We start from the raw sequence: 17,864 nt of genomic DNA, 5'->3' as shown, positions 1-17,864 counted from the left end.
ACTTTCGACCCCAAGTTGCTGGCTCCAGGGGGTGTCTCTACTGCAGTTCTGGCTGAGGACTTTGCCCGAGGAGACAAATCACGCTGCTTTTGAAACTCCCAAGTTTCAGGATTTCCTGCTTGTTTCAACACGCCAGGGAAACACGTGGGTGGCATGAGTTGGGCAGCAGGGTGCTGGCTGCAAGCACACAGTGACAGCAACTGCAGCCATCAGCATAGTCTGAGCCTGCCTGCAAGACCTTGCACACAGACCTCAGTGCCACGACTCCCCTAACTGAACACAGCAACCTGGAAATCCAACCCAAATGGAAATGTCCTTAGAGTGCCATCACCCTGCACTCCACGCACTTCATCGTGCCCCAGAAACCAGAATCAAACCACACAGACCCTGACAATCACAGCTATGTCTGTTTTTCCCTAAAGAATCAAAGCTGCAGCAGGCCAGAAGTTTCAAGGAAGAAGAAGCGGCTCTTTTAACCATTTCCTGAGCAGTTTCTGAGGCTGTACATGCAGTTTGATCACAGCCCGGCTGAGTCCTGGTCACACCCCGCTCCCTCTGACAACTAAGGGAATCAGCACAACGAATCTGAAGACAGAAGTGATAATGCAAACAAGACGAGAAGATATTTGCTGAGTCTGGATCCTCAAACGCATTTCAGCTGGGAAAAAGGACAGAGATGCCCACCTTGTAAATTTGGGTCACCTCCTCCCAGACGCACCAACACATCACCATTGTGAGAAACTCAAGTTTGGAGTTGTGCCAGATGTTCTCAGGTAAGTTTTGGACTGTTTTGTGTTTGCTTGAGACAGCTGCGTTCCCAACCAGTTCTGGAGAGTCCCTGCACAAGTCCATCCCTTGAACACATGGCAGGTGCTCAAAAACCAGCTCTGAAAGAAAGCAAAGTTGGTGTGTAATTTGTGGTGGAGCTTGCAGATCTTAACAGCCAAATTAGAGTGACAGCAAAGTTGGAGGACAACTGGCAGAGCAATTGCTTTACCAGCTTTTCTGAAGTGTATTTTGACCTTAACAAAGTGTATAGGAAACTACTGATCACAGCCTGAACTTCTGATTGACCACCTGAGGCAAGCAATGAGTCAGCTGCAGGAGCACAGGTGAAGGTAATTCAGCTGTGCTACTGGAAGGGGCGGAGCTTGGCTCCAACTCTCCCAGATCTCATGTAAGGGCTGACCAGCTCTAAGGCAGGATTTCTTCCTCTGGTGATTTTTTTTTTTTTTTTGACTTTACTGTGGACCTTCAATGTTGGTGAGCATTTTCCCTTTATCCTTCTATCATATTAATCATTTCTATGAAGCATCTGTATACCCTGTGTTTACATTTACATTACATTTCCTATTGGCTGTCTAAGTGTTCAGTTGTATAACTATACACACAGGGTCAAAACTAAAACAACACGTGTTTTATGTCTGCTCTTAGCAGCTTGGAAGGAACCAGGCTAGACCTTGTGGTAGGGCATTCTGTGCTGGGAAGTCAGCAGCACTGTGCGCATACAGCTGTTTATGCCAGGTGAGGCTGTGTGCACACGGTGTGTGGGGGCAAACGCTGCATTGGGAACATATTAGCATGAAGCACAGAAATACATGCTCAGAGGTACTATGGGGCATGCTGGGTTTGATTGTTTCAAGACGTGAAATTAAAAGGCTGAACAGACATCATGTGCTTCTAGTTTGGAGAGGGGATTTTAATAAATGTATTTGAAGTTCTACAGAAACTTGGTTTTACAGCAGGCAGTGTCACATTAGTCCAGTCTTTTTCCTATCATCCTGAGGATAATATCACCAGATTAAATTGCTGGTACACCTCGATCCTCTGAGTTTTAAGAGCTTATGCTGTAGTTAAAAGTTGCTTTCAGACTTCCAAAGTGGATCACCAGCACACGTACTGGCACTGTGAAAGCACACAAGACACAGCTGTTTGCTCTAAAACATTTATGATTACACAAGAAAGATAAAGCAATTGTAACTACTCACTGCCAAGGTAGGAATGAAGTGATGAAGCAAGCTTCCCAAATATGTGGGCACTGCAAGCTGGAATAATCCACTAATGGATTATTCCATTAGACCACTAATGGTCTTCTAATGCAATTCCTTCTAGATTTGGTTTTCCAAGTCCTGGGTGAAGGCAATAAACAATTAACAGTAACTGCTGGCAAATTCTTGTTTGAAGACTGCATTAGAAGAGTCTGCCTTATAAATACCAGACTGCTGCACACTGGTTCCTGCTGCATGAACAGGCAGGAATGGGAATCAGCAGAGCACACAGTCCGGCACATGGGGAAAAACCAGTAAGAACCAAACAAGGTAACACTTGATTTGGATTTGTTGAGATAGCTTCTATTTCTTTTCTTCAACAGGGTGCTAGTCTGAATTGTTCTGTGACCAGAAGGAATACATTGGGCAAAGAAACTTCTGATTAGCTTGGAAACCATCAGGGAGAACAAAAATGTTCCTGAACTGACTGATCCTCTCTACAAGCATTTCCATCATGTGGACATTCAGGTGCAGATGGATTGATCTAAGAGTAGAGTAGAGGGTGTTATATGACAATATACAAGCTTTTGGCTGTGGTTAGACCCAGAAGATGGCTAAGCACCATGCCATTCTGTACAGAACACCCCTTTGGCCAGCGTAAACCAGCTGTCCTAATTCTGTTCTTTCCCAGCTCCTTGGATCCTTTCCTGAGAACAGCTTTGTCTGTGCACAACATGCTTAGCAGGAGCTATAAACATTGGTGTGTTATCAGCATTGCTTTTCTCCTAGAACCAACACATTGCATCATACCTGACAAGCTGAAGAAAGCAGGTCTGTCCCAGCTGGAAATGAGCCACATTTACATTGCTTGGGCTTTTTGTTGTGTTTGTTTATTTATTTTGTAGTTGTTGTTGTTGGGTTTCTTTTGGGTTGTGCTAACGATGAGATTTGGTAGTATCAGAATGTATCTGGTGAAGGGGGAAACAGTATTTGTTGAGAACTTCTCTTAGTTGTAGAACTGTATCTGCTTGGATGACACTGACCTCCCTGAGCACCGACTTTCTTCCAGAAGTATTTTCTTGTCTTAGAGGAAAATGAGCGATGTCGTTAACTTTCTCCTACCCGATTCCTTCCTGGCTGTTGGCATGCACCAGCTGTTCCAAGTATCAGTGTGTACGTTAGGTATAACTTGTTTTTCACTTTGCTTGTAGGTCTTTCAGGTTGCAGCCTATGAAGAAGAGGCACGTATAGCACTTGCAGTGCTGGATGCAGTTGAAGGCAAAACTGATGATGCTTTCCTAGCATTTGAAGCTATGAAGAATGTGGTTCACACTGGAATCTTGCCGAGGTTGGTTCCTAGCTTGCATTACCCCAAATGCTTTTTGTTACTTGCATTCCAGCTGATTCTCATTAATCTAAATACTGTTGCTTAGCTTTGGCAATAAAAGGCAGATGAGTTTATGAATGATGGTGTGTTGGCAGAAGCACAAGAAGTGCACAAACCCTGTCTTCAAAGAAAGCACTGCCTAATGAAGATCATTGATGAATGCTCCTCAGGTCTGTCAGTAGCTGACAAAGTCATTCTTGCTCTACAGCTTGTTTGGAGAGATGCCGTGGTGTTGCTTACAGCTACACTGTGGCACTGTTTCATGCCAAAGCCCAAATCCAGCTATGTGGGAAACACAGTAATGGCCCTCTCTTACTGAATGTGCTGCAAGTTTCAAAGCCAGCCGTAATACTGCACAAGAGAAATGTGGATCTGTCTTTGCTAAAAAGGCAGGAAGGTCAATGGGACTGTATAATCTGTTTGGTGAGAAACAATCATGCTGCCTCCTAATGCACTGCCTGCCGGAATCCAAGCAAAACTAATACCAGAGCTTCTCTTCAGTGATTCTCCTTTAAACTTGAGCAAGTAGATGCTCCAAAGACCACTCAGAATTACTCGAAAATGTCTTTTTCTTTAGCTGTTCTGTATGCCTAGTCCAAAATGAAGCAAGTGATGAAAACTGTTGATCCTGTCAGAATCCTAACTCACAATGTCAACCTAGTGTGCTAGTATCTGTTGTTCAGGTGCGTAATTACATGCGTTTCAAATATCTAATACCTATAATATTTGTTATGCACCTGTCTGTTACATTTCAGAGACTGAGAGCAGTGTTCTGGTTGTCTCAGGAGCATGCAACTAAAGGATGACTTCTTGAACAGTAAAAGTTTCAGTAACAGCTACCATGGTAATAGACTGAGGTTAGTTGGCAAGAAGCACAGACTTCCCCCAAATAATTTGAAACCAGTCCTCTTCAGTTGCTGGTTAATGTTTTCTGGGATGTCAAACCCTCACAGTTACTCAGTGATTCAGTAGTACACATTGCTGCAGACAGCTCAGCTCAGAAATAAGGGCACTGTGGGGTTAGTGTTGCTGTTCTGAAGTAATTCAGTCTTCACGTTTGGCTCAATTTCTGTCCAAAGCTGAGATGACGACTGTGCCATCAGACAATCCTCCATCTGATGGTGCTATAATTGCTGATGAACCAGCACCTATCCCAGAGCAGAGAGCTCGTGCTGGCTTTCTCAATGCGCCTTCGATGTTCTTCTGTTATAAGAATAAGCCTGGATACGTACCTGAAGAGGGTGATGGTAAGGAGAGACCAAGTTGATTTTTGTGTTGCCTTTTTTGTGGGGAAAGGACATTTGGAACCAACAGATGCTGATACCGTTTGGACTGATGGGCAGCAATACTGCTGCCTCCTTCCTTTTGAACGAGGATCGTGCGTCTCCCTTCCCAAATCTGTCTCGTGGCTCTCTTAATAAAATTACCAACACGCTATTTTCTCTGGAAACACAAAACCTACGCCAGACCTCTAGGCTGAAAAGCTGTCAGTAGTGTAATGAGGCACCTGTACACAAATAGGAATGGGAAGCTTGCTTGCTGACGCATAAAGCTCTTAACACTTATGCAGAAGTTTTTTGTATGCTTGCTGGGCTTGTAAGTCTGAAGGACATAACAGACTTAGACTTCTCTGTGTTTGGAACATCACTGAGTAAAAAAGAAGCCTTTACAAAAGCTTTGGTCACAAAATTCATAGGATTATTCTCACACCTCTGAGACGTGACTATTTTCACTCTGTGAGGAATAAAACGCAGCAGAAGAAACACTCTCTGGCTCCTCTCACTGCACCTCAGGTCTTTTCAAACACTGGAAGGGAGACACAGATCTTACATTTCTCAGGGAGAGAAAGGAGTCACAGCTGTTTCCAAACCTGGAACCAGCTTCAGCTACTAAAACTCCAACTGTGTTTGAATTAACTGATTTCAGAGAGAGATTTCAGAGGAAAACAGTACATCATTTTATGGAGTGATACTACTTCAAAGGTATAGCAGTCAACAACCTTTTTTTTTTTTTTTTTTTATAGTGCCAAATTGGCATTAAGTGAAAATTGAACAGGTTTTGGAACTATTTCAACATTTTCCCCTTGATTTTTGCAGCTCCATGGAAGAGAAGAAGCTCTGATGGAGCAAGAAGCCTCTCTGGATAATCTAAAAGAGGTGCGGTAATGTAAGGACGCTTATTGCTTTACTTGCCCTTTCACTTGGTGGTCATTATCTGAAGCCATGCTGTGTTTACCAGGTTTAATGCTTCTTTCTTTAATGTACTTGAAACACGGAAATGGAAGTTTATCGGATCCTTTTAACACTAAAATGCAACATGGCTTGTAATTGTTTCTAAAATGATCTGGTTCATCCTGTTTGGAATGTGATATTTCAACAGCAGAAGGATGCAGAAGTGAAAAGGCTTGAAATGCTGCTGAAGGAAATTGCCGAATGTCAGGACGACCTTGAGGAAGCAAATGAATCCATAAGAAATCCATCGAGAGGAATTATTTCCTATGATCAGTAACTCTCCAAGTCTGAGTTAACACTGCTGGTTGTCTGAACGGGATGTCTGCAAAGCTGATGACTTGGTTTTTCTGTGACAGGAAGGGTGTGAATGCAGTCAATTACTTTCCCCCTCTCTGTTTCTGAGTTCTTGAGGCATTTTTGCAGCGTGGTCTCTACTGTTCTGTCACTTGTTTACAAGAAGAGAAAGGGTAAAGCAGTTGTTGGTTTAATCACTCTGCTGCTCAGGAACTCCGTCAAAGGATTTCGGAGTGTTGTTTACCAAAAAAATCGAGTTTTCTGTACACAGATATTTGAGTATTTTTCTTTTATTTCAGGTAAATGACGGGATTCTAGGGAAGAAGTACTCAAATCAATAGATAAGGACAGCAGAGGCTTGTTTCATCTATCTTGAAGGTAAGGTGTTTTCTTATCTGGATAAGATTCCTTTGTAGGTCAGAAGAAAAACAGAATTCCTTGTTCTGTTTTGTTGTAGTGTAAATATCAGTTTATAGTGGCAGAGATGTGTAAGGATACTGGTGAAGTGGCACAACAGATGACACCTTTCATGCAGGAGGAAGTGAGGGCAGCATCAGGAAGGGATCAAGTAAGAGTTGGGCAAGGTGGGAAATTCACTCAAAAGCCATTCAGCAATGGAACATTCTCTGCATACCTGTTGAAATAAGGAAACTTTTCTGATTTCATTTGTTTCATGAGTTAATTAGTTGGAGAAAGAATAGATTCTATGAGGGGGAAGTGGGCAGTAAATGGAGAAAATAAAGCTTGCTGCTAGGACCATCTTTTGAATTTTATGGGGTGTCTGTATCTACTTCTTATTTGTTTGACATATCATGCATCATTCAGTGGATAATGAGCAGAACTGATGTGCTCTGGTGCTTGCCCATCTGCTCAGGTTTTGGCTTGGAAGATCATCAAGTTGAAAGCTGAAATAGCTGATGATGCGACTATATTACAACTACCACCGAATTCTGAAGTTGATGGGCTCCTGACTGCTCTTAAGGATTGGATCTCAGATGAGCACCTGAGCAAACTCCAAAGAGGAGAAGGAAGCAAGGACGGTCAGAAGCCTCAGTCTGCTGGAAGAACCCGCATCCAGGAGAAGGTAGAGGGACTGGAATTTGCTCTGCTTCATGTGTTTTCAGATTCACGTATGTATTGATTGATTTTGAGAATGGGAAAAGTCAGCCTGTTTAGTGTAGACTTTGGATAGAGCAATGAAAGCCAAACAACAGTTACTAATGCAGTACTAATCCCAGCAGTCAAATGCAATGGCTGATTTGCCACTTGTAAAATAGAGCCATCATTTTGAAGGGAAAGTGTCATGTCCAGTCTCAGCTTGCAAGATTCAGCCTTTTATTACCTGTATGTGTAACACTGTATTTTATGTGTAACACTGTACATAACTGATTTATTTTTTTTTTTATTTTTTTCTACAGAGATGCTCACACCCAATTGAAAATACTTTAATGTCTCTGTTGGATCTTGAAGTTTCAGTGAATGACTTATGACAGATCATACTATGTGAGACTGAAAGCCTTTCCTTCCATCTCTCCAGGGACACCAAGGCATGGAAATCAATGCGGTGTTCAGGAGTTCTACTTGTACTGCTTTCCTTCATTCTCTGAAGGGTTTGTAGGCACTGGTGTTGGTCTTGGTGGTTGAGCTCACACGATGAATCTCCGCTTTGCATGAAAACCTGTGTAAAGCTTAAAAATCTGCCTAGGGTGTGATAATTCTTTGACCTCTACAGGGCCTGATGAGTGAGTGTTTGCAAATACAGTCTGACAAAGTTGCGTGTTTTGTATGTGAAGTACAAATACAAAGGGGATATTTTCAGGGTGTACGAAGGATGGAAGCTTGGCTGTCTTTGCAAAGGATAAATTCATAATGCAGAGATGGAGAAATACAGCAAGAAGAAACCACTTCTCATGAGCTGAACTTTCCCAAGATCATGTTTGATGTTTTTGCACTGTGTATCAAAACACACTTTTACACACACATGCGATCGCTGTTGCAGCAGTGTCTGAGCATCTCAGGAAATATGTTTACATCAGCGTGTTTAGCAGACTATGAGGTAGGGAAGGAAACAGGTTTTTGTTCACTGTATGTGTGAGGTGAGCTGAGATTGATGGCAAAGTGTGACAAAGCAGCATGGGGATTTTGGCTTTGTGCTCTGCCAAATGTCTCACAGACTCAATTGCTGTTCCTCTTGCCAGTGAGGAGCTATTTGAAATGATCACGCTGTAAAGTTTGGTTCTGAAGTAATATTTCTGTACAGTTTATGATGAAAATGAGCATTGCTGGACCTCACCTGAATGGAGATCTGAAGGTTCAAGTTGAGATCTGTAAATGCTTTTGCTGCACGTGACTTCGGGCATCTGCACAGGACAGCGTAGGCAGCACTGACTGAAACGGGGTTTCCTCTAGAACCAGAGGCAGCTCCATATACTGTCAGAGTATCATGAGCCCTCACTTCCCAGTCTCTTTGTGCAGTCAGTGTTGATAAGGCCCTGTGCTGATGTTGTTCAGTCTCTTTTGTAACACAAGTAGTATCCTCTGTACAGAGTCTGCTGTGATACGCGGTCAAACCATTTGCTGCTTCACATTTAATCCTTAGGGGAACGGAGTTGACTGGAGTTCCATGTGTTTTCATGTTTACCCTCAACGTGCACGTCATTTCATACAGGACCCAACAATGGCAGAAACAATGACGAGACTTGCTGAAGGTGTTTTGGAAGGCATAAGGAGCAATGGAGAGAGATGTGCACAGTTCTTCTGGACGCTGTGCAAAGAGCAAATCAAAACCAGCGCTTGTTTTCTTGACCAGACCCTTGATGCCTATGAGGCTTCTGTCACACATGGTTGTGCTTACAGCAGAGACACGAGGTAAGTTTTGGTTCTTATTGAATCTTTTCGTTGTGATTCTGTAATTGTTTTTTGATCTTTTCATTTTTCTTTCTCTGTTGTATTTTAATCAGAGAGATGGCCTGCGTGATAAAGGAGACCAGAGGTGATGGTAATTCTTTCAAGCCATTGCTTTAGCAGTAGCCAAGGTCTTTGCTGCATGTAATGATACAGCACTCCCTCTGGTGTCAAGTGAAAGAAGTAGCAAATTCCAGGGCTGTTCTGTGGCCACATACTGGTCAGGAATGGATTTCAAGTAAGACCCATAGTCATAACGTGGTGTTGTTGAGTGACCTGCAGTAAGCATTGTTACTGCTAGAAATGACCTGCAGGCTCAAGGAAAGGTAAACAAACCCATGCTAGGAATTACACTGAAAAGCATCAGTGCAAAGGGCTTGATGATAGATTTATTTTGCGGCCACATCTAACAGATATTAGATGGGTCCCATGGCTCGTTTCCCACTCGGTTAGGAATTTGGAAGCACCATGGAGGAGTTACATGCAAATCACAATCAGTTGGACTAAAAGGGGTGACAGAAGGGGTCAGAAGGGATGGTGTCACTGTGCAGGGAGCACCAGAAAGCCAGGATGAGCTGTGAAAACTCTGAACCCAACTGTGAAGTCTAACAGATCCAAGGACTGATATCAGTCACAACACACAACCACAACAAACCATTTAGATGTTCTGCTTCTGCCTTTGTAGCTCTATGGACAGACAGACTGCACAGATGTGTGGTGCTCATGGGTACGTCTCAGCAAACCAGTGGTGGAGGAGCACATTTGGCTGCAACATCCATCCTGCTTCCCTCGAGATGTCGGTCTCCAGCAGGTGACGCTGTGATTCAACTTTTGCCACCCGAGGAACTTTTTCCTGTGCGCTTTAATTTCCTCTGCTCCAGGTGATCAGTGCTATTGCAAGAGACTGAGAGAGATTTCTCATCAGGAAATTAAGGACATTAGATTGGTTCCCTTGATCTACATTCTTTGCAGTGCAGAACTAATGAATGGCTGCATGAAATAGACGCAGTGAAAGCTAAATGACAGCTTTGGATGGAGAAGAACGGGAGTGGCTGCTGTCCTGAAAGTCATGGCTCTTATTCAGGTGCATGAGCCCTTTCCTCCTCTAATAACAGAGGCTTCCCAGGTGCTGAAGCCTGCATGGTCTGAAACGACCCAGTTCGTAACTTCTTTACTTTCTGAAGGAAGATACCAGAAAGGTTTTGTATTTTCTTTGGTGTGGAAGACCTTCCTTTTGGGATGCCAGTGTGTGTCCCTCTTGTTTAGTCACCTAAATATATCCAGTAAGGGCCTGTTTTCTGGTGCTCCTGATGGATTCTATCAGATGAGCACAGAATCTGGTACACTGGGATACAGTTTTATTTTAAACAGAGATATCAAGTTGTGCTGAAAACAAGTGAGGCAAACAGAAATACCAAACACAAAGCAGTGTGATTCTTCTCTAGGAATGCCCTAATCTGTCACCAGCATTCATTTGTATTGTGTCAGCAACCCCAGCACTGAGTTACAAGAGGTGAATGGCAGAAACAGTTACTTGGAGTTCTTTTCTTCCTTCCAACTTCTTTTTCTGGCCATACGGTTAGCATGGTTTTACTCCTTGCAGAGTAGGCACAGTAATTAGGAAACAGACAACTCTGCACAGGAAACCTCAGCAGGACTGATGGTATCGGGCATGGCTTGGAAGAAGAATTCCACGCCCGGTGCATTGAGCAGTAGTCATTTTGAAATGCTAGATGCCTTGGTTTGAAAGTGTTGTTAAGGCAGAATTCTGGAAGTCCAAATGCACATTGTCTGTCACTCAACTGTAAATGTGTTTGGCTTGAATCGCCCTGTGGAACCCTCACTGGCTTTGCACAAAACCGAGTGTCACCAGCCAAGCAGGACAGTGAAAAGGCACATGCACAGCTCATCAGTTTCCCTTCCCAGCAGATGCTGGTTCAGTGCAGAGCTCACAGAGTGACCTCAGCCTGCAGCTCAGCAGTTCTCACCTACATCAATGCTCTCAGCTCACTGGGCTCACCTGAGCTGAGAACTGACAACTCACCTGACAGTGCAGCTGACTTGCGGAATCAAACTCCATAACCACCAAGTAGTTATAAAGCAGGTGTGTTTAATGAGTGATGCGCACACACCCTGGTGCAAGGGGGAGAGCTCCACCTCACTTGCACACGGTCAGGAGAAAGCGTGCTACAGATGTAGGCTGAACTAATACATCATCAGTAGTTGGCAGGAATTGGGATACATATTCATGACATTCCTCAGACCCCATTAGCACACATTCAACCCTGCAGGAGGGCCCCCCCCCAAAACTGGTTCCACTTTGCCCTGTGGACATCCAGTCACCTCACTGTACTTGGGCTGTTGCATCCTTATCTTTATGGCCTTCATCCCCCTTGTTATTCCACACCCAGTGTCTGCACTCCCCATTCTTCTTTTACCAGACTACCCTTCCTCCCCACCCCCCCGTCCCAGTTTCTGTGAGTTTCTTTCTCTCCCTCACTGTGGGGCCCTTCTCTCATCCTTCACATCAGGTAGATCAAGCAGCAAGATTTGAGGTGATTCAAATAGATTTGGACTGGCAGAACAAGGTTGAATTGTTTCTTTCCCGATGGGCCAATGAGACCTCAGGCCATCAAGGAAGAGGCATGACATGTAAGTTTGGTGGAGACCGAGGGGTGGACTGAACTATGGACGCTATTGCACAGGTTATTCGTGACTGACACATGTGTGCCATGTTTAAGCAAGAGGATGAAACCTCTCTGGGGGGAAGGGTGATGGCAGAAGGACAAATATGGGGAGGCGTGGCAGGTTGATTATATCACCTCGCCACAATCTCACAATGGTGTTATGCGCTTGCCATGGTGGCTTGAAATACACGCAGTACCCCATGCTACCGCCCAAAACATCATACTGGGTCTTGAGAAACAAGTCCTGTGTCGACATGGCACCCCAGAAAGAATTGAATCTCATAATGGGTCTCCTTTTAAACATTCCCTTATAAATACTTGGGCCAAAGATCATGGCATTGAGTGGGATTATCGTATCCCCTACCACGCACCAGCCTCTGGTAAGGTTGAATGATACCATGGGTTGTTGAAAGCTATGTTGAAAGCAGTGGATGGTGGAACATTGAAGCACTGAGAGAAGCATTGGGCAGAAGCCACTTGGTTGGTCAATACTAGAGGATCTGTCAATCGTGATGGTCCTAGCCAATCCATCCCCCTGCATACTGCAGAGGGAGATGAGGTCCCTGTAGTGCATGTAAAGAACATGTTGGGAGAAGCAGTCTGGGTCTTTCCAGCCTCTGGAAAGGGCAAACCTCTCCGTGGAACTGCTTTTCCCCAGGGAGCTGGGTGCACTCGGTGGGTGCTGGAGAAACACAGGGACGTCCAGTGTGTACCACAAGGGAATTTGGTGCTGGGGGAGTGCAGTCAGTGATTTCATGTATATATACGTATATAGGTATGTGTATATGTAACACATGTTAATTATTGTTTCTTCCTATACAGCTAACCAGTTGAGGTAAAAGAAGCTCAACAACTCCTCTCTTTGGATAGTGGCATCTCCTTTAAAATAAGGGGCTTTGGAGGCTGATCTGTGACCCCAAATCCCCCCAAATGACCTCAAAAGACCCCAAATGACCCCAAATGACCCATAAATGACCCTAAAGCCATGGCCATGGTGAAGCTGAGAAAACCAACACAGGAATGTGACACGCCAATGGGTTCTGTTCCCTTTATTGCGGGGCTGGGTGCATGGGGATCGCTGCATCAACCCACACACCCAGACAAGCAGTGACTACCCACTGGTAGGCATAGCCTATCCGTGGTCATTCATTCCATTGATAGGCATAGCCTATCCGTGGTCATTCATTCCACTGATAGGCATAGCCTATCCGTGGTCATTCATTCCACTGATAGGCATAGCCTATCAATAGGCTACCATTGATACCATTGATAGGCATAGCCTATCTGTGGTCATACATTCCATTGATAGGCATAGCCTTTCTGTGGTCATTCATTCCAAGAACATGGGCAGAAATTCCAAGCATTAATTAACATTTCTGATGGTGGTGGGATGAATGCTAATAGCCATTCTTGCTGTAAATGCCCAACCCTTTAAAGGAGGCTGCCCAGGGCGGTTCCCGCTGATGTTACATCCACCTGAGGCATCTGTTCTGCCATCTTATCTTCAACACCAGCACATTTCTACTTTCTAATCTTCCCTTGACAGCAAACTCTGTGGCCACCTCCCAGTTCTGTTCCTGAGCTGACATTAATGCCAGCCCTTTGTCCTTCAGGCTGTATCTGCCCAAGTTGTGCAAGAGGCTATCCGCAAAACATAAAACAGCTGCTCTCATGATTCACAACCCTAAACCTGACCCAAACGCTATCCCAAACACTAGACCAAACCCTAACCCTAATCGAACGCCTAAGCCTAAAACAAACCCAACATAGACACAAATCCAAACCCCAAACCTAAAACCAACCCTCAAGAACCCAAACCCAACAGAGACACAAACCCAAACCCCAAACCTAAACCAACCCTCAAGAACCCAAACCCAACAGAGACACAAACCCAAACCCCAAACCTAAAAACAACCCTAAAGAACCCAAACCCAAACCCACGAAAACAAAATCCAAACCCCAAACATAAAAACCTTAAAGAACCCAAACCCAACAGAGACCTAAACCCAAACCCCAAACCTAAAACCAACCCTAAAGAACCCAAACCCAACAGAGACACAAACCTAAACCCCAAACCAAAAACCAACCCTACCCCAAACCCAACATAGACACAAACCCAAACCCCAAACCTAAAACCAACCTAAAGAACCCAAACCCAACAGAGACAAAAACCCAAACCCCAAACCTAAAACAAACCTCAAGAACCCAAACACAACAGAGACACAAACCCAAACCCCAAACCTAAAAACAACCCTACCCCAAACCCAACACAGACACAAACTCAAACCCCAAACCTAAAACAAACCTCAAGAACCCAAACACAACAGAGACACAAACCCAAACCCCAAACCTAAACCAACCCTCAAGAACCCAAACCCAACAGAGACACAAACCCAAACCCCAAACCTAAAAACAACCCTCAAGAACCCAAACCAACAGAGACACAAACACAAACCCCAAACCTAAAAGTAACCCTAAATGACCCAAACCCAATATAGACACAAACCCAAACCCCAAATCTAAAAGTAACCCTAAATGACCCAAACCCACAATAGACACAAACACAAACGCCAAACCTAAAACCAACCCTCAAGAACCCAAACCCAACATAGACACAAACCAAAACCCCAAACCTAAAACAAACCCTCAAGAACCCAAACCCAACAGAGACACAAACCCAAACCCCAAACCTAAAAACAACCTTAAAGAACCCAAACCCAACATAGACACAAACCCAAACCCCAAACCTAAAAACAACCTAAAGAACCCAAACCCAACATAGACACAAACCCAAACCCCAAACCTAAAAACAACCTAAAGAACCCAAACCCAACATAGACACAAACCCAAACCCCAAACCTAAAAACAACCTAAAGAACCCAAACCCAACATAGACACAAACCCAAACCCCAAACCTAAAACCAACCCTCAAGAACCCAAACCAACAGAGACACAAACACAGGCCCCAAACCTAAAAGTAACCCTAAATGACCCAAACCCAACAGAGACACAAACCCAAACTCCAAACCTAAAAACAACCCTCAAGAACACTAAGAACCACTTCATGCTTCTTTGATCCTCCAGAACCCTTCCAAACCAACCTGTTCTGTATTTCCTCAGATCTCCACGGACTCTTACAACACAAACCCTCCTTGCAGTGCTAAGATTGTCAAGGATCCTCCCCCACAAACCCTTCTATACTTCCATTTTTATTAAGGAACACCTCCATCCACACCATCCTACAGTCCTGTGACCTTCCAGGACCCTTCCAACACAAGCTCGTTCTTTGATCCTCAAGGAGCCTCCATCCCAAACACAAACCATTCTCTGGTTCTTAATGACCTTCAGGGACTCTTCCAGCACAAACCATGCTCTGTTTCTGTGACCTTCAAGGTGACATCACAATGACACGCTGACCTCATAGAAGCCCCGCTGGGGTGGGGCAGGTGCAGTGGGTCAGCACCTAACCTGCCGGCCCCATTCTGCATGCGGTGCAGGTCCTGCAAGGAGCTGTGCGAGTGGTGCAGCAATGCGGGCCCAGTTTGCCAGTGGAACATTAACAGCGCTGCAGCGGGTGGAGCTGCTGCAGGAGCTGGAGCAGGTGAGCACTGAATGGACGGGCACAGAAGGGCCAAGCTGCCGGCTGGAGGGCACCCTGCCCATGGCATGGCAGCAGAGGGCCAGGGGACAACGCTGCTCCTTTCCCCTCCCACAGGCTCATGAGCGGATCATGGAGAACCGCACGGCCACAGCCAGGGAGTCTTTGTTGAAGGTGAGGAGATGCTACTGTGTGGTGTGGGGTGGGAGAAGTCCCCTCATGTGGGTCTGCAGCTCCAGCCCTGCAGGTCCTGCTTGCCCTGATGGAGGAGGCAGGAGGGGACGGAGCCCCATGGGAGCACCGGTGCCCTGACAGCCGCTGCTCTTCTCCTTTCCCACAGAATGCCCAGCAAATAAGGGCTGAAAGAACGGCTGCCCGTAAAGAGGAGCTGGAGCAGGTAGGGGGCAGTGAGGGCTCGTCCTCACAGCTCAGCATCCTCACGCGTCTGGCTGTGCAGGAGGACCTCGGTCCCAATCCCTCGGGTCCATGGGACCCAACGCAGCCACCCCTCATGGCACACGCGTTGTCTTGCAGGAGAAGCAGCTCATTGCCCAGCTGGAAGAGCAGCTGAAGACTCAGACAATGGAGATCGAGGTAGGGTGGTGGGTTGAGGGGAGGGGTGGGGTCTGCCCACCCCCATGTTGTGGACCTGGAGCTCATGTTTTTGTCTTCCAGGTGCTGCGCAGGGAGAAACAGCGCCTGCGAGAGGAGCGGGAGGAGCTGGAGCTGGAGGGTGCCTGGTGAGTGGGATCCTGCACCCCACACCTGCACACAGGGGTCTCTGACACACATGGGGCAGCAATGGGACTGCAGTGCTGCTGGAGATGGGGCTCTGGTTCCTGCACGGTGTGGCAGAGCAGCCCCATCCCAGCCCTGGGGGGAGGGCACACAGTGTTTGGGAGCCCCCTGTGGTGATAGACTCCAACCAAGCCTTGTTGCCCACAGGCAGCAGCATCAGATGGAGATGGAGGTGGAGCGTGAGCCTGGGGCTGTGCTGCCGGAGCTTGTGGAAGTACAGCTGGTAAGGAGCAGAACACACAGCACCCTCACCCCATCCAACAGGGGTGTCCCCATCCAACACTGGTCTCCCCATGCAATGGGGTCTCCTTGAGGACAGGGCTCCTTACAGCACTGTTGTGCTGCTGGGCTCCCGAGTCCTGCATGATCCCCCTGCTGTGCAGCAGACCCTGACCTCCATCTCTGCCCCATCTTCACCTACAGGAGAAGAAGGAGCGGGCGAGGAGACGTGGGTTCTCCTTCTGGATGCAGTGAGTATCCCGTCATTGCTCTTTGCCAACAGCAGCTGGGTTCCCATCAATGTGCTGATGGCCTGGACCCCTCTGCAGCCCCTTTGGCACCATATGGGGCTGTGCTGCCATGGGGCACAGACGCCTCATTCCCGACCCTCTTTCACCCCACAGGACCATCTGCCTCATCTTCGTCTGCCTCCAGCTGCTGCTCATCGCTGTGCTGGGCTCTGCCCTATTTTACGCCCAGCACTATGACCAGGAGCTGCTCTATCGGCTCCTGCTGCGGGTGCTGCCCCAGCCAATGTACGCTTCCGTGGCGTACTTTGCAAGCAGGACCCTGCGTGTGGTCTCTGATGGGCTGCTGCCCATCTGACCACCCAGCTCAGTAACCCCTCCCAGCTCAGGGCTGCGTGCTGGGGCACGGGACAGGGCTCTGTCCCCACGGAAGGGGCCTCTCCTGTGCTCCTGCCCCCAGGCACAGCAGTGGGGCAGTGATGGCAGGCGGCTGAGTGCCACCACGTTGGATTTGTTGGAAATCAGTCTGGACTGTCATCGGGAGTTGCTGTCAAACAACAAACCTCTGATGGCCCATCAGACTGAAGATCCGCACCCGACAGCAGGATGTGAATGGATCTACCAGCGCTGAACCGCCTCGCTTTGCTGCCTCTCTGTCCCTCCTTCCCTTTCTTCTGTCTTTACTCTTGGTCGTCTTTCATTCTATGGCTCATCAGAGCAGCCATGGCCTATAAGAACGGCCTCTAATTGTAATTAGCCCATATTAACCCATTAGCCAATGTTACCCCCAATTGGTTGTTGTTAGTTGTTAAGAAAGCCCTCAATAAAATCCATATCTATTATTCCCCTCACTTTGGAGTTTGGGACCCTTTGCTTTGGAGATGGGGAAAGATTCCCCCCTTGAAAAGCACAGAGTGAGAGCAGACATAGATAGGAAGAGAGATGGGATGGGCAGCATCCATTCTGCACTCAGATGCTGCTTGGTCTGCATGTTTCTCTTCTGCTTTTATATGAAGTTCATACATGAAGATTATATATGAAGTTTATATATGAAGGCTGCAGCAAAGTGTCTCTGCTATGGAGCCCTGGAGGGGGATAGAGATGGAAAACGGGGGAGAAAGGGCAACTAAAAGCAGAACCCTGATGCCAAATGGGTCAGAAAAGTGTATAACCCCAAGGAATCAAAGGGTGAACCCCTCTCAAAGGCCTGAACCCAAGAACCGAAGATTGAAGCCCTTTTAGATGCACCCCAATGCCCAATGAGGCATCCCTGTCACCAAACCCTGAGCCCCAGGGCTGGTAGTTGTGGTCTGCATGTTTCTCTTCTGCTTTTATATGAAGTTCATACATGAAGATTATATATGAAGTTTATATATGAAGGCTGCAGCAAAGTGTCTCTGCTATGGAGCCCTGGAGGGGGATAGAGATGGAAAACGGGGGAGAAAGGGCAACTAAAAGCAGAACCCTGATGCCAAATGGGTCAGAAAAGTGTATAACCCCAAGGAATCAA

The 17,864-nt window shown here is 46.3% G+C and overlaps 1 protein-coding gene across 1 annotated transcript; it reads left to right on the top strand.

Annotated features, from left to right (window-relative positions):
- The first annotated feature begins 15,020 nt into the window (after window positions 1–15,020).
- LOC146754211 (uncharacterized) lies at window positions 15,021–16,712 on the top strand. The gene is made up of 7 exons (XM_085527480.1): window positions 15,021–15,092; window positions 15,207–15,263; window positions 15,430–15,486; window positions 15,624–15,829; window positions 16,035–16,110; window positions 16,311–16,357; window positions 16,511–16,712. The coding sequence occupies exons 1-7, from the start codon at window positions 15,021–15,023 to the stop codon at window positions 16,710–16,712; spliced, it is 717 nt and encodes a 238-aa protein (XP_085383606.1).
- Window positions 16,713–17,864: the final 1,152 nt, after the last annotated feature.

Source organism: Coturnix japonica, chromosome W (genome assembly GCF_054131305.1).
Source record: "Coturnix japonica strain WE chromosome W, WE-NBRP24, whole genome shotgun sequence".
NCBI lineage: Eukaryota > Metazoa > Chordata > Aves > Galliformes > Phasianidae > Coturnix > Coturnix japonica.
This window is presented reverse-complemented; position numbering and strand designations above follow the sequence as displayed.

Bases quoted from the DNA above. Each gene is read 5' to 3' on its own strand.
- LOC146754211 (XM_085527480.1), top strand. From the start codon at position 15,021: ATGCGGGCCCAGTTTGCCAGTGGAACATTAACAGCGCTGCAGCGGGTG. The intron at 15,487-15,623 runs GTAGGGGGCAGT...GTTGTCTTGCAG, and splicing joins GTAAAGAGGAGCTGGAGCAG to GAGAAGCAGCTCATTGCCCA. The intron at 16,358-16,510 runs GTGAGTATCCCG...TTCACCCCACAG, and splicing joins GGGTTCTCCTTCTGGATGCA to GACCATCTGCCTCATCTTCG.